Source organism: Esox lucius, chromosome 21, assembly GCF_011004845.1.
Source record: "Esox lucius isolate fEsoLuc1 chromosome 21, fEsoLuc1.pri, whole genome shotgun sequence".
In the NCBI taxonomy this organism is placed as follows: Eukaryota; Metazoa; Chordata; class Actinopteri; order Esociformes; family Esocidae; genus Esox; species Esox lucius.
Window position 1 is genome coordinate 28,395,261 of NC_047589.1, and position 16,341 is coordinate 28,411,601.

Below are 16,341 nucleotides of genomic sequence, written 5' to 3' on the forward strand. Positions count from 1 at the left end.
TGTATTGTTATCCTTTACTATGCACTTTAATGTAATAAACATTCCGCAACGACTTATCAAAACGCTAAATATTTGTTTTATTTTCCAAAAACCAAAAACACTTTAATATTGTAATGTTAGCATAGCTCTTGTAATTTCTAATTCATTCCAGTCATTGGCAGCAATGAAGCTAAAAGAATGAAACCCCAAACGATTTTATAAACCGGTTTTCAACGCCATTAGAGCAGTAAAAAGTGAAGTAATATCATACCCGTGGTATACACTCCTATTAACCGGATGGTTTGAATCTTGGATTTTGATTGGTTTATACTTGTGGTATCTATAATATACCACTATCTTACTACTTTATTTAATCTGAACAAAGATCAAAGAAAACACAAGTACAGTGGTGCAATTGTAACAAAAAGAAACACAACCCAATCACAACCCGGGTCCCCCGGGAGATACTGTGGGAGGTGCTGTGGGAGGTGCTGTGGGAGGTGCTGTGGGAGTATGGGGTGAGGAGGTCCCTTCTGAGGGCTATCCAATTCCTGTACGTCCAAAGTGAGAGCTGTATACGGGTTCTCGGTAGTAAGTTCAGCACCTCTAAATCTGAGGCCATGGTTCTCAGCAGGAAACCGATGGAGTGCCTCCATCAGTTTCCTGGAATGAGGCGTTACCCCAAGTAAAGGAGTTCAAGTATCTCATGGTCTTGTTCGCGAGTGAGGGGACAATGGAGCGGGAGATTGGGGGTGGTATTGCATTCACTTTACCGTTGTGACGAAAAGAGCACTGAGCCGGAAGGCAAAGCTCTCGATATACCGGTCAATTTTCGTTCCTACCATCAGCTATGGTCATGAAGGCTGGGTCATGACCGAAAGAACAAGATCGCGAGTACAAGCGGCTGAAATGGGTTTTCTCAGAAGGGTGGCTGGCTTCTCCCTTAGGGGTAGGGTGAGAAGCTCAGCCATCCATGAGGAACTTGGAGTAGAGCCGCTGCTCCTTTGCATCGAAAGGAGCCAGTTGAGGTGGTTCGGGCATCTGGTAAGGATGCCCCCAGGACGTCTCCCTAGGGAGGTGTTCCAGGCACGTCCAGCTGGGAGGAGACTTCGGGGTAGGCCCAGGACTAGGTGGAGAGATTATATTTCGACACTGGCCTGGGAACACCTCGGGATCCCCCAGTCAGAGCTGGCAAATGTGGCTCGGGAAAGGGAAGTTTGGGGTCCCCTGCTGGAGATGCTGCCCCCGCGACCCGATACCGGATAAGCGGATGAAGATGAGATGAGATGAGACAAAATACATGGAATTGTTTCAATATGGAGATAACTTTGACCCTATAGAAATTTGATATGACATTTTAGGAGGCCCATTGACCATAGGTTGGAACATACCATTCAAGGGTCTTTTGTAGGATAAACCTTTCTTATTGGAGGATATTGGACTGTGTAATGGATGGTTATGACCATTGACCGCCTCCCATGTGTCCTGGCATAAAAGACTGTGTTAACTTTGTTATTACTGGAGAACATGTAAAAACTATGGAAAGTCAACATTGTAGACGTAGATGCTGAATAACAATGTATCTCCCCTGAATGCCGGTTGAATTAATTTTGTTCATGGATCAAAAGGACAGAATATAACACTGCGAAACCATAAGAAATGTCAGAGCAATGACCCCAACACATAATGTCAAGAAAATTCAGGCTTTTGTTTATGACAAGAAATAAAACAGTGTTTAAGAACCTGCCAACATGAGCTGTATAGTTTTATTGTATCTGTTTTAAAACATATGATACTGAGATATTTTCAAATATTCTATGGTTCGTTATAGAAAAACATAACCAGGACTGAGAGCCATACTGGAATAAAATTTGAACACTATTTGTATTATTTCTCCAAACACTCATAATTGAATTACAACATGTTAAATTACCCACAATTCTTGTAAATGAAAATTTCTCAGTTTTACGACAATTTCAGAATTCTTAAATGTCTAGGTACCAGAATGTGTGTTATAGAACCTTATTTATGTTCAGATTAGGTTGTTTCTCACGTTTCATTCCTGTTTCATTTTTTCATTCCGCAATGCATTTCTGTGTTCTTTTTTTAATGCTCAATGGGTAGAATGAATCATTCTACATAAACTTTATGACAGGTACAGAACCAGTTTTACATGGCGAGAGTCATTTTATTTAGAAGGCTGAATTCAGAACATACAAATGGTAAACATTCTATAGAGTTCAAATGCATTCTAACCTGAAACATAAACCTTGTGCCAGGTACAGAACCAGTTTTACATGTCGAAAGTCATTTTCTTTGGAAGACTGATTTCTGAACATACCAACGGTGAACATTCTATAGAGTTCAAATGCATTCTAACCTGGAACATAAACCTTGTGTCGGGTACAGAACCGGTTTTACACAATGAGAGTCCACCATTTATACTTCCTGCAAGGCTCCTAATGAATCTTTGTTCTTTTGACTGTTAGTTCTTTATTTCATAACAATATACACTCACCTAAAGGATTATTAGGAACACCATACTAATACTGTGTTTGACCCCCTTTCGCCTTCAGAACTGCCTTAATTCTACGTGGCATTGATTCAACAAGGTGCTGAAAGCATTGTTTAGAAATGTTGGCCCATTTTGATAGGATAGCATCTTGCAGTTGATGGAGATTTGTGGGATGCACATCCAGGGCACGAAGCTCCCGTTCCACCACATCCCAAAGATGCTCTCTTTGGTTGAGATCTGGTGAATGTGGGGGCCATTTCAGTACAGTGAACTCATTGTCATGTTCAAGAAACCAATTTGAAATGATTCGAGCTTTGTGACATGGTGCATTATCCTGCTGGAAGTAGCCATCAGAGGATGGGCACATGGTGGTCATAAAGGGATGGACAGGGTCAGAAACAATGCTCAGGTAGGCCGTGGCATTTAAACGATGCCCAAAAGGCACTAAGGGAGTTTGGAGTTCAGGAGATTGTCTTGACCAGGACCACATCCCTAAATGCATTGACGCCACTGCCATGGGATTGGTTGATTAGATAATTGCATTAATGAGAAATTGAACAGGTGTTCCTAATAATCCTTTAGGTGAGTGTATAACAATAATATGGGTAACAATTTCCGATAAGGGTACATAATTTACCATTAACGAATACGGTAGTTAACATGTACGAATGACATGAACAAACAGTTAATAATGATGACGCTTAATGTATTAATGTTTTCCAAATGCATTAACTGACAGTGTTTAGCGTCAGTTGTTCATAAACTAATGTAGTTTTTTGAAGGAAAAAAGTTTGTACTGTAATTGTTTAATGTTGGTGCAGGACATGCATTCATGTGGCTAGTTGTTTTCATGAGTAGGTTACGTACGATACATTATTAATAGTAAAATTCCAATTTTTATTATGATTACTCCAGCAGGGGACCCCAAACTTCCCTTTCCCAAGCCACATTAGCCAGCTCTGCCTGCGAGAACACGGCAGGACAAGACTAATTATTCTTAAATTAATACTAATTATTCTTCAATAATAATGACAAGATGTCAGTCAGTCAGTCAGTCAGTCACTCTCTTCTTTGCCATCTCCGGCCAAAACAACACCAGACAGCCACGCGTCACATCACTGCTCAACTCTTGATTGGCCAACAGCGTGCACAAATATCTGCAAGGTAGTGTTGTGCATGTGCCAGATTATGAAACAACTGGAGGATGTCGAGTTTATGATGTAATTATTATATTTTTCAAACTCAATATTTTTTACAATTCGGGACAGTGACTTTCTCCTTTTCTTAGTCCCGACTTGACTTTTTCCTGGCCTGGGACCAACGGGCCATCTTTATTGTCGAGTCCTGAATTAGTTCTGGGTTAAGTAATGATTAAACGTCAAGCCTGATCACATTATTGATGTGCAGTTGGAGCTGATTTGAGGATGCTTATAAACCCTGAGATGGAACACTGAATTTAAGCATTGTAAGGAATTTGGAGAAAGTCAACCAGTATTGTTTGTGAAATGTTTTCAATGTATGTATGGATGACCTGGATCTGTACCCTGGGCCAGAACCTTATCCATTCATTTTTTAATTAACTAGCAACTGTATTCATTTAACTTCTTAATTTCCTTAATTTTTGACAACTCGTTTATTTTCTTTCCCCCAATTAATCTTGAATTGATATATGGTTACAATAAGCCTAGGAAATGTTTTGGGATGAGTTCTAGTGATCAGGAGTCTGGTTTGATCCATAGCAGGACTGATCAGAACATTTTGCTGTAGCATATTATTGTTATGTATAGCTATGAAATGGAGAACTAACAGTCATAAGAACAAAGATTCATTAGGAGGCACGCAGGAAATGTGGATTCATTTATATAAACAACGCTCATGATTATTGGGATAAAACCAGCCCACATTATAACTTATTTTCCTAAGAAAATGACTTTTTAAAAATTGGTTCTGTATCTGACATAGAGTTTAGATTCCAGGTTAGAATGCATTTCCAGTTCATCGAATGGTAACTGTCTGTATGTTCAAAATTCAGTCTTCCAAAGAAAGTGACTCTTGTCGTGTAAAACTGGTTCTGTTACTGATAGATATATGTAGAATGATTCATTCTCCCCAATGAACAACAAAAAAATAATTCATGTAAGTTATGACTGTGTTGGGGTCAATAACCAGTTTCATGATGGTTAAAAGGCAGCCAATAAGTTGAGATACAACATTTGGTTTCCTTTGAACAGGAATCCGGTGTCTTAGGCAGCTGGACCTCGAAGTGAAGTGTAGTATGAATTAATTTGTAAAAACAAATCTCTGTATACATATGACACATTACTTTTGCCAGCTATTGCTCTGATATTTAAAAAGTTTCTCACTGCTCTGATATTTTTTTAAGGTTACTCAGTGCGGAAGGCATTTCCTCCAGTACTTTTTAATAAGTTACATAACATACACCTCTGGGGGGGGGGGTAGAGAGAAAGAAAGAGTGGGTGAGTGAGTGGGACAAAGACAGTGACAGAGTAAGAGAACTAATACAGTAGATTTCCTCCATTTGCATTGTTCCATTGTGTGTGGACATCATGTGTCATCATGGATCATGGATCATGTGCTACTCAAAGATAAATAACTAATAGTTTAGTCTTCTAAATGTATACAATTAGTTACTTTGTTCCTCCATCTGTTATTTAAATGTGTTTTCCAGTTGACATGGCCTAGTTAGGAGTGCAATTGAGAATAGAGAACTTTGCAAATGGAAAATGACTTCTGAATATGAGGCTCTAAAAGTATGCTTCAGCACCAGTGAGGGGTTTATCCCAGAACTTCTTGTAAAAGGGTTCCACCAAGAACTCAAATCTCTTTAATATGGTCTATGGAAAATGTAGCTATTAAATAATGTCCATGTTTTACCCACAGGTGAAGCAGGAAGTAGAGGAAAAAATGAAGAAGAAATATAAGATATTTACAGCAAATAGTTATCAGCAACTAGTGGTGGAGGAAGGGAATGATAACCAATACCTCTCCATTAAGGTACGAGTAGCTTGAATATTTTTTGCTATATTTTACATTACACTTAATGTATTACACATTATTACACTCTTATTTTCCAAAAACCAAAAACACTTTTATTTTGTAATCTTAGCATAGCTCTTGTAATTTCAAATTTGTTCCGGTTCATTGTCAGCAAGAAGGTAAAATATGAAACCCCAAACAGTGCTTATGTTAGGAATGACCACTGTAAGGTATTTACCAGAGCCCATGTTTTTATTGGGTAGGCAGACATTGAGGAGTGAGCTGAGGAAATGTGGGGATTTGCCAAAGTGGGACTAGTAGATGAGTTGGTACCAGTGAGTCTTGGGTGGTGTAACTCAAGATAACTTAGCAAATGTTATTTGAAGGCGATAGGTTGAAGCATTCTAGAGAATCCTGTTCAACTGCCATCAATTTACATGAAAAAGAAACTCATCTTTTTTTATTAAACCATGTAACAGATCTTGAATTGATCTTGACTTGAACTGAGCAGGTAAATATGAATTCAAGGTTGTCCTCATTTAGGTCAGGAGTCATTCGAAGTACTCTATAGGGCTGTTGAGGTTTTTTTTCTCAAGCAGGTTCTTCAGAGTTGGCTTGCTATTTGGGCCATGATCCACCCTTAGGATGAGATACCCTTTTTTGACTTCACCAACCTGTACCTATTGGATGAGGAGAGAGATTAGATTCAACTTTATTGTCATTGAACAGTACGAGTAAAGTACAACAAAATGCAGTTAGCATCTAACCAGAACTTCAAATAGAAGAGGGCAGGAATTTTACAAGTATAAAGGATAGTGTATGTTACAAGTAGAATGTATAGATGTGCAATGAAGGCAAATACAGTGCAAATGGCAATTCTTAATGAGCAATGGACTGTGATGGTGTGAGTGTAACAAGTGGATAAAAGTGAGGCAAGTGAAAAGACAAAAAGAAAGATTGCGATTCAATTATACTTTATATAAAACGCACCACACGGTATCATGGATGACAAACAATAATCTGTGAGGAGCAGAAGGTGAACAACAGAATATAAACACATCTAAACAGTGAGTGGAAACAGGTGTGTCCCCAGAATGCGCTGCTGCCATCACTCTCCAGCCGGTGGTTGGTACACCAGTGAGGTGGAGCGCCGGAGAGGAAGGGGAGCTGCTCTGCCACAGGGAGCACACGTTACATGGACTCAGGCACCTGATTCAAATTAAAGACCTGATTATAGGTTGATTATGTCAATCAAGTGTGTGAGTGGTAGGGCAACATTTGAATCAGGTATGGGAGTGCTAGGGCAAAAAGAAAAATACTCTAGACTCACACCACATGCATTTATTAATTACTACAATTTGTGTTCTTAAAATGTTCAGCCGGCACAACCAGTAGAGGACTGGTCACCCCTTCGAGCCTGGTTCCTCTCTAGGTTTCTTCCTATGTTTCAGCCCCTTTAACAGAGTTTTCCTAGCCACTGTGCTCCTTGGGGTTTCAGGCTGGGTGTTTAAAATAAAAAACGTCTGATGTAAAAGGGCTTTATATATAAATTTGATGTATTGATTACTGACACAGTAATAAGGGCACTATTAAGTAAAGAGGTACAAACACATAGTCAAGCTGTTAAATACCTTGATGAAACATGTTGCAGTTCCCTCCCTCTCAGGTAAGAGAGTCTTATAATTTATTCCTCTGAAAATGTGATAGTTCTTATCAGTTCTGTGCTCTGCCTGTTGTTTTATCTGTGGATAAATAATTGATATTATTTAGTATACTTTTTTTTTCAAAGACCACCTTCGTGACAGACACTGTATTGTACAGACACTGTCTCTTTTCCTCTCTTACCTGGTCTAAGCTGAATGCCAATTCCGTTGCAGGATGCAGCTTAGAGAGTTCTCTCTGGACTACTTTCTCCAGCACCAGTTTTCTCGAAACACCAAGTTCTCGAAACAAATACAGGTAGAGATGATCATCACAATCAGCCTCCACCTGTTGGACACAGAGAGAGGATAGACCATTTGTATTTAGTTTCACAGGTGTACTTTGAGAAACTAAGTCATTATACTACATGCCTAAATGGCTGATAATCTTCTTTCAAATTACTCAAATGTAAAATGCATATTAAATTGTATCTGAAATGTCGAAGGCAAATGTATGCCAGCTAGCCTATAGAAAAACGGAGAGGGGTTTTTGGAAAATGGATAACTTGAGGACTGAAAGTCATTATACTGAATGCTAATTGGCTGATAACTGTTTTCTTCCAAGCATAAAAGGAAATACAGTATGTTATTGTAAATAGTCAATTATGTTACATACTTATTCCAGTGGTTCTTATCTACACTCAAGCCGCTGGTACCTTAATGCAGTAGTTGGTCCCTATAATCAGTTGATAAACGGGGGCATACTGATAAGTCTCTGCTGTAAATTTTTTGTATTTCTTCTTCATTTTATCCTCTGCTTCCTGCTTCAACTGTGGGTAAAACATGAACATTATTTAATAGACACATTTTCCATAGACCATGTTCAAGAAGTGTATGATATATTAGTAAAACCCTTTTACAAGAAGTTCTGGGACAAACCCCTCACTGGTGTTGAAGCATAATCTATACCCTCATATTCAAAAGTTATTTTCCATTAGCAAAGTTCTCTTTCCTCAGTTGCACCCCTAACTAGGCCATGTCAACTGGAAAAAACTTTTAAACAACAGATGGGGGAACAAAGTTACTTATTGTATATGTTTAGACAACAAAACTATTAGTTATATATATATATATATATATATATATATATATATATATATATATATATATATATATATATATATATATATATATATATATATATTTGAGTAGCATAATATCAACTAATCAATGTGCGATGATCATACATACATAAAAAATTGACCAGCAACAGAACATGTAAAGAATAGGGATGGGTGTGATGTTGTGGGAGTGTTTTACTCTCCACAGAGTAAATCACACACAGTCACACATTTGATCTGATTATTAACATCAACGTCACTACAGTTTTACACTGCTTAGTGTTCATTTCACTCATACATACTGTGCTGTGTGGTTGTCCTTTAGTAACTATATTTTCAATACATTACATTTATTTGTAAAAGTTGATCATGAAGTTAAGGACTTGATTTACACGTGTCTCCTTTCTTTTCTCACCTGTTCAGTCATTTTCTGGACCTCCTCTGTGGCAGGCTTTATCTCTGACCATCTTTCAACAAAAGCCATCTTAACTAAGTGCTGGAAAAAAATCAAATGAATAATTTCAGTTTTACTGTGACATAAAACATAATTTAACATTATGTTGCTTTTCAGTGTGGACGAAATTGATAGTAAAATGCTACTGTCTCTGCAAGCATGAATGTTAAGCCTGATCTGAGTCTGAATGAATGAGGGCATTTGAATTTAAAACCCAAACAAATCCGATATTGCCTCACCTTTCCAGTAAATTCTTTAAAACTCATGGAGTTTTTACCCCTTGTTCCCCTCAATTTACATTTTATACTAAATACATGGAATTGTTTTAATATGGAGATACCATTGACCCTTTTGCAATGTGATATGCCATTTTAGGTGGTGTGTTGAATTATCTGAAATTATAATAAATGGTTTTATATTTGACCTTCACTGATTTAGTTTGAAGAACAATTTCACTTTGCTAAATAGCTACTCAAAAAAATACTTTGGATGTTTTTTTTCCCATGTTATATCAAGAAGTAATAAGAAATATATTATTTTAGTATTTTGGGGGTGAGGTACTAATAGCCTTCTATATAAATATTTAATTGGGTTTTAAAGCAACGGTACACAGCTTACCATTACTTCCTTAGAAAAGCTAATGGCATCGTAGTGAAAAACAAAAAATATCCAACTTATTTCTGCTAATGTACATCAATAGTGTATTAATGAATTAGTAGCTCTGAGCCAATCCATAAACCCACCTATATTATGGGTTGGCTGTGTTCTCCTTTCCTGTGTGTGGCCCTTTTTCCCCTTTTCCCCCTGTTGTCTTTGTCTGTGTTGTGTTTGTCTGCACCTGAGGCTGCGAGAGGCGTGACCAGGGAGGAACTAGGTCAAGGGGCGTGGCCATTCACTCCTGCACAGTCTCCACACAGCTGCAGCTCATTCCATTCATCACCTCTGCAGTATATCTACCCAGGCTGTTCACCTCTTCGGTGTCAGATTGTTAGTCTACACTTATGATCCCGCTCAAACTGCTGCTGCCTGCTACTTACCTGAGTTACCTGCTTCACTGCCTCCCGCCGAGACCTGTTCAGCCATCCTCTGCCGCTTTCTGCGGAGCTGCCGACTTCAACCCTGCACCGCTCACTCACATTCCCCCTGTATTCCCGTCGGTGAGTCAAGACTGGACTTTCTCTGACTACCCACTCTGATTCCCAGCTCTGCCCTGGATTCCTCTCTGCCTGCCTGCCTGCCTTGCGCCTCACTACCATCCAGAAGCTGCACTGCCCAAACTCCCCCTCTTTGCACGATTAAGTTTGGCTGTTCAAATAAACATCTCTGATAGCTATCTGCCTCTGTGTGTGTGTTGTCTCTGTGTTTTGGGTCAAACGGCATCCTAAACAACCTAAACCAGTTTTCAATTTTTAACTTTCATTTAAGCAGCGAGATATTTGAAACAACAGTTTCTTATCTAAATGAGAACCCATTACAAATAAATGCCATTTTGACAATAATTGAATTAGAATGATCTGCCTTCCATTTTGAACTGACCCGAACACAGCATAAATCACAATGAAAACACAATGTTTTTGTCTTACCCAGTTAGCTGATGAGTTTCTCAGTCTTCAGTGTCTGCAGATTGTTTAGTGGCTCTAACCGTCTCTCTGATACTTTTATACTGCCCTGTATGAATATTCATGAACATGATATGGTTGACACATGCTTTGTCCACATCTTATAGGTCCAATGGAGCAATGCAAATGGAGGAATATCTACTGTATTAGTTCTCTCTCTGTCTTACTCTAAACCCCCCCACAGCCACCTCCACACACATTCTGTTCAACCCAAACTAGGTGTATGTGGTCCTGTGACACACCCTGGGACTGGCTGCACCATTCTCTATGTCACTGTTTCCCAATCCTGGTCCTGGGGACCCAAAGGGTGCATGTTTTAGTTTTTGCCCTACCACTCACACACCTGATTCAAATGTTACCCTACCACTCACACACCTGATTCAAATGTTACCCTACCACTCACACACCTGATTCAAATGTTACCCTACCACTCACACACCTGATTCAATTGTTACCCTACCACTCACACACCTGATTCAAATGTTACCCTACCACTCACACACCTGATTCAAATGTTGCCCTACCACTCACACACCTGATAGAAATGTTACCCTACCACTCACACACCTGATAGAAATGTTACCCTACCACTCACACACCTGATCAAATGTTACCTTACCACTCACACACCTGATTCAAATGTTGCCCTACCACTCACACACCTGATTCAAATGTTACCCTACCACTCACACACCTGATTCAAATGTTACCCTACCACTCACACACCTGATTCAAATGTTACCCTACCACTCACACACCTGATTCAAATGTTACCCTACCACTCACACACCTGATTCTAATGTTACCCTTGCATTCACACACCTGATTCACATGTTACCCTACCACTCACACACCTGATTCAAATGTTACCCTACCACTCACACACCTGAAACAAAAATGTGGAGCTGCTGCCCCCGCGACCCGATACTGGATAAGCGGATGAAGATGATGATGATAGTCTTGTCCTGTTTATAATGAAACTCTGCCTATCAGTCTGTATGCGATTCTGTCCCAGACAACAACCATGCAGCTTCACACTTTGGACATTCATTCATGAATCTTAATTGTAACATAGTTTAAAACAACCCAATCACATTTCTTGACCTCGTCAGCCCTACATGCTTGACTTATTGCATCAAGTAGCTTCAGAATAGACAGTAGAACATTCAGACATGTCCAGTTATGGTGATTGAACATTCAGACATGTCCAGTTATGGTGATTGAACATTCAGACATGTCCAGTTATGGTGATTGAACATTCAGACATGTCCAGTTATGATGATTGCGTGACCTCAACTTGAAGCGTAGCGTGTCGTACAAAGAGATCGATCTGCAAACTAGTAGAATTGAACAATTGGCCTGGTCTGACCACCTACAGACTAAAGCCGGATATGAGTTCTCATGATCAGGAGTGTGGTTTGACCAATAACATCTGATCAGAACATTTTACTATAGTTTATTATTGTTATATATTGCTATGACATAAAGAACTAACAGTCATGAGAGCAAAGATTCATTAGGAGGCTTGCAGGAAGTGTAAATGGTGGACTGGTTCTGTTCCTGACAAAACCCTTTTTTTCAGGTACAGAACCGGTTTACATTTCAGGTTAGAATGCATTTCTAGTGCATAGAATGCTTTCCGTCAGTATGTTAAGAATTCAGTCAGTCATGGTGTAAAACTGGTTCTGTATCTGACACAGAGATTATGTAGAAAAATTAATTATCCCCATTGAGCTACAAAAACACAGAAATTAATTGGCACCATTGAGAAATGAAAAAATAACACAGTAAGGATACATGAGAAACAACCCAAATGGAACTTAAATGAGCTACAATAACACCACCTAGGTCATTCGCTCCCCAATCAAAGAATTTAGAAATTGATGTAAAACTAAATTAAAAGAATGGAGGGTAATTTAACAAGAATCAATTGAATTGTGTTTGGAGAAATAATGAAAATAGTGTTCAAATTTGATTCCAGTAAAGTTCTCAGTCCTGGTTAAATCATTGTATTACGAACTATAGAATATTCGTCATGTGACACCTTCCTTTATCCAGCTATTGATCTGATATATAAAATGTTTCTCTCTGCGGAAGGGATTTGCTCTGATATTTTTTTCAGGTTTCTCAGTGCAGAAGGAATTTCCTCCAATACTTTTTAATAAGTTACATAACATATATACATAGAGAATGTTGCAGCCAGTCCCAGGGTGTGTCACAGGACCACATACACCTAGTTTGGGTTGAACTGAGTGTGTGGGGTTTCTGGGGTGGGTAAGAGTAAGAGAGAACTAATACAGTAGATATTCCTCCATTTGCATTGCTCCATTGGATCTATAAGATGTGGACAAAGCATGTGTCAACCATATCATGTTCATGAATATTCATACAAGGCAGTATAAAAGTATCAGAGAGAGACAGTTAGAGTCACTAGACACACTGCAGACACTGAAGACAGAGAAACTCATCAGCTAACTGGGTAAGACAAAAACATTGTGTTTTCATGGTGATCTATGCTGTGTTTGGGTCAGTTCAAAATTGAAGGCAGACAATTCTTGTAACGTGGTGGTTGTGTGTCAGAAACCGACGCAGGCAGTCTTGTTGAATTCAATGAAAGCAAACACAGAATGCAACAATATCCAATAACGGGTATCTCCATATTAAAACAATTCAATGTATTTAGTAGAAAATGTAAACTGAGGGGAACAAGGGTAAAAACTCCATGAGTTGTAAAGAATTTGCTGGAAATGTGAGGCAATTTCGGTCAAATCCTTTACATGTTTGGATTTTAAATTCAAATGACCTCAAACCATTCATTCAGAATCAGATCAGGCTTAACATTCATGCTTCAGAGACAGTTGCATTTACTATCAATTTAGTCCACACTGAAAAACTACAATGTTAAATTATGTTTTATGCCACAGTTTAACTGAAATTATTATTTATTTTTTTCCAGCACTTAGTTAAGATGGTTGGAGAATGGTCACAGATAATGCCTGCCACAAAGGAGGTCCAGATAATGACTGGCCAGGTGAGAAAATAAAGGGAGACGCATGTTCTGCTGCTGGTCCATTATGGATCATCACATGTCAATTAGTTGATCTTGTGCCACTCAAAGATAAATTACTAATAGTTTAATCATCTACATGTATACAATTAGTAACTTTGTTTCCCCATCTGTTATTTTAAAATGTTTTCCAGTTGACATGGCCTAGTTAGGGGTGCAATTGAGGATAGAGATATTTGTAAATGGAAAATGTCTTCTGAAACATTATGCTTCAGCACCAGTGAGGGGTTTGTCCCATAACTTCTTGTGAAAGGGTTCTACCAAGATCTCATATATTTAGCTATTAAATAATGTCCATGTTTTACCCACAGGTGAAAAAGGAAGTAGAGGAGAAAATGAATAAGAAATATAAGATATTTACAGCAAAGAGTTATCAGCAACAGGAAGGGAAGGAATTCTGCATTAAGGTACCAGTAGCTTGAATATTTATTGTTATATTTTACAAAACACTTTAATGTATTACACATTTCTCAACAATTTATCAAAGAGCAAAATATTTGTTTTATTTTCCAAAAACCAAAAACACGTTAATATTGTAATGTTAGCATAGCTCTTGTAATTTGTTCTGGTTCATTGTCATTTAGGAGTGAGCTGAGGAAATGTGGGGATTTGCCAAAGTGGGACTAGTAGATAAGTTGGTACCAGTATTGTAGATAAGTTGGTACCAGTGTTGTAGATAAGTTGGTAGCAGTGAGTCTTGGGTGGTGTACAGTATGCATCGAGGACCAGTTGACCAGAGAATACATATCACAGTGGTGGGTAGGAGGCTCTGGTGACATAGAGGATGGAGCTGTGAACTGAGGACTAGTTCAGCTAAAGGAATGTATGTTGTGTGTGATTGAAGCTGTAATGAAAGGTAATCAGCACTGAATTGAACGAGGGGCCAGATAGTTGTCTGTGTAAATGGGAATGAGAGAGTCACCAGCAGCAGGTTCAACATTGTTGATGTATACAGAGAATATGGTCGGTCTGACAACTCTACCTTGATGAACACCCATTGAAACGGCCAGGGGTCTACACAGTAGTTCACAACTCCAGTCCTCCAATACCCTCAGTAATACACATTTGTATTTTAGCCTCAGCCAAGCACAAGGTATTCAACTAATTATCAGTCCACTGACTTGAATTGGGTTGCTTGTTCACGACTAAAGAAAAATATGTGCAATTCCAGGTGGAGAACCAGGGTTGTGAACCCCTGGTCTAGTCAGTAGTGCTCTAACATCACAAAATATACCTTCAATATAACATAAAGCATTTTTTCTCATATAGTTGAGAACCACTAGCATAAATATATAACATAACGTGAAGTATACTATAACATACTGTATTTCAGTCTACGTGTGGCATTAATAGATCTCTATCTAATTAGGCAACTTAAAATGTCTTATGGACTTTAAAAGTCTTGAAGTCTTGAAAGTACATTTTAAGTACATTTTATTGTCCATATTACACTTGAGTAATTTGAAATGATGGATCTGAACTTTCTGGGATCGACGTCATAGCTGGGACCAACCTCTTACATTACACACACAGCACAGACACTTAATCAAACACACACAATAAGCTTAGCTATAGAAACGTTCTGCTTTTGTCAGATTGTAGCGGGAATGTAATCAGGTTCCACTGTGTTAGATGGGGGAACTAGATGAGTAAAGGAATGTACCCAGGGTCAGTTCTAGACATTAGTGACATTAGCGGTCCCATAGGGCCTCCGACCGCAAGGAGAGACATTACCTAGTTAGCATGTGTTGGAACCAATAGGCCACTGTGTTAGAAGAAGTGGGCCATTAAGTTCTTTCCCAACATAAACATGCAGCTCTGAGCTTTGACTACAGTCGCTGCCGTTTCTTGATTTCACTTGGTTCAATTATGAGAATAAATGCAACTTATCAGAAAGAAAGCAGTTATCAGCCAATTAGGCATTCAATATATTGACTGTAGTTCCACAAAGGACATCTGTGTAACTGCCCACAAATGTTAAGTCATCTCTCTCTGTCCAACTGAATCCTACAGGTTGAAACGGGTGAAAATTGTCCGGGTTCTCTCTATCTGTATGTGTCTCGAGATCTTTCTGCCAAACTGAAGCTAACGGATGCAGTCTGGATAGAACTCTCTGAGCTCTGTGATGCATCAACATTGCCATTCCCCCTGGACCAGGTAAGAGAGGAAAGGAACAATGTTTTGACAAATCAAGTCGGGAAGATGGTCTGTGAACAATGTTAATACTAAACAATATCAATAATTTACCCACAGCTACAATACCTGGGATTGAAGACACCTGGGAAGAAATGTGACATTTTCAGAGGAATAAATTATAAGACTCTCTTAACTCGGATGTTGGGATACACAAACTACTTCATCAAGGTATTTAGCAGCCTGATTGTGTTAACATTTTACTTTATATGACCATATCTGCTTGATGTTTCCAAGGGTCCTGTCTCCACTGTGCTCACTCTCCTCGTCCAATAGGTTCAGGTTGGCGAAGGCGAGGAAGACTATCACATCCTGCGTGTGGGTTGTGCAGTTACCCAAGTAAGAAGGCCAACTCTGACCAACCTGCTTGAGAACAAAACCCTCATTGATGACATTGAATACTTTGAATGATCCCTGACCTCTAACCTCATCAAGTGCTTCTGATGACCCTTGACCCAACTGAGGACAAACTTGAATTTATATTAACCTGCTCAGTTCAAGACAAGATCTGATTGTACTTCATGGTTAATAAAAACATGACATTATAAAAATATGAGTCACACACAGCAAATAACATGTAAATTCACTGTGTTCCCTATGTACTTGAAATCAACCCAATTACTTAAAACAATCTCCTTTGTCAACCACCACGCCAGAGGCTGAAAGCCAAACCTCCTCATTTGGCTGAGAGGCAGTAAAAGACTTCCAACCTAACCAATCAAATAAGTATGTGTTTAAGCATGTGCAGATATTCTT

The 16,341-nt window shown here is 38.8% G+C and overlaps 1 protein-coding gene across 1 annotated transcript; it reads left to right on the forward strand.

Moving 5' to 3' along the window:
* The first annotated feature begins 8,755 nt into the window (after positions 1-8,755).
* On the forward strand, positions 8,756-16,136 carry LOC117593639. The gene is made up of 6 exons (XM_034289365.1): positions 8,756-9,863; positions 13,282-13,356; positions 13,704-13,799; positions 15,406-15,549; positions 15,646-15,756; positions 15,862-16,136. The coding sequence occupies exons 1-6, from the start codon at positions 9,708-9,710 to the stop codon at positions 15,994-15,996; spliced, it is 717 nt and encodes a 238-aa protein (XP_034145256.1). The 5' UTR covers positions 8,756-9,707; the 3' UTR covers positions 15,997-16,136.
* The last annotated feature ends 205 nt before the right edge of the window (positions 16,137-16,341 follow it).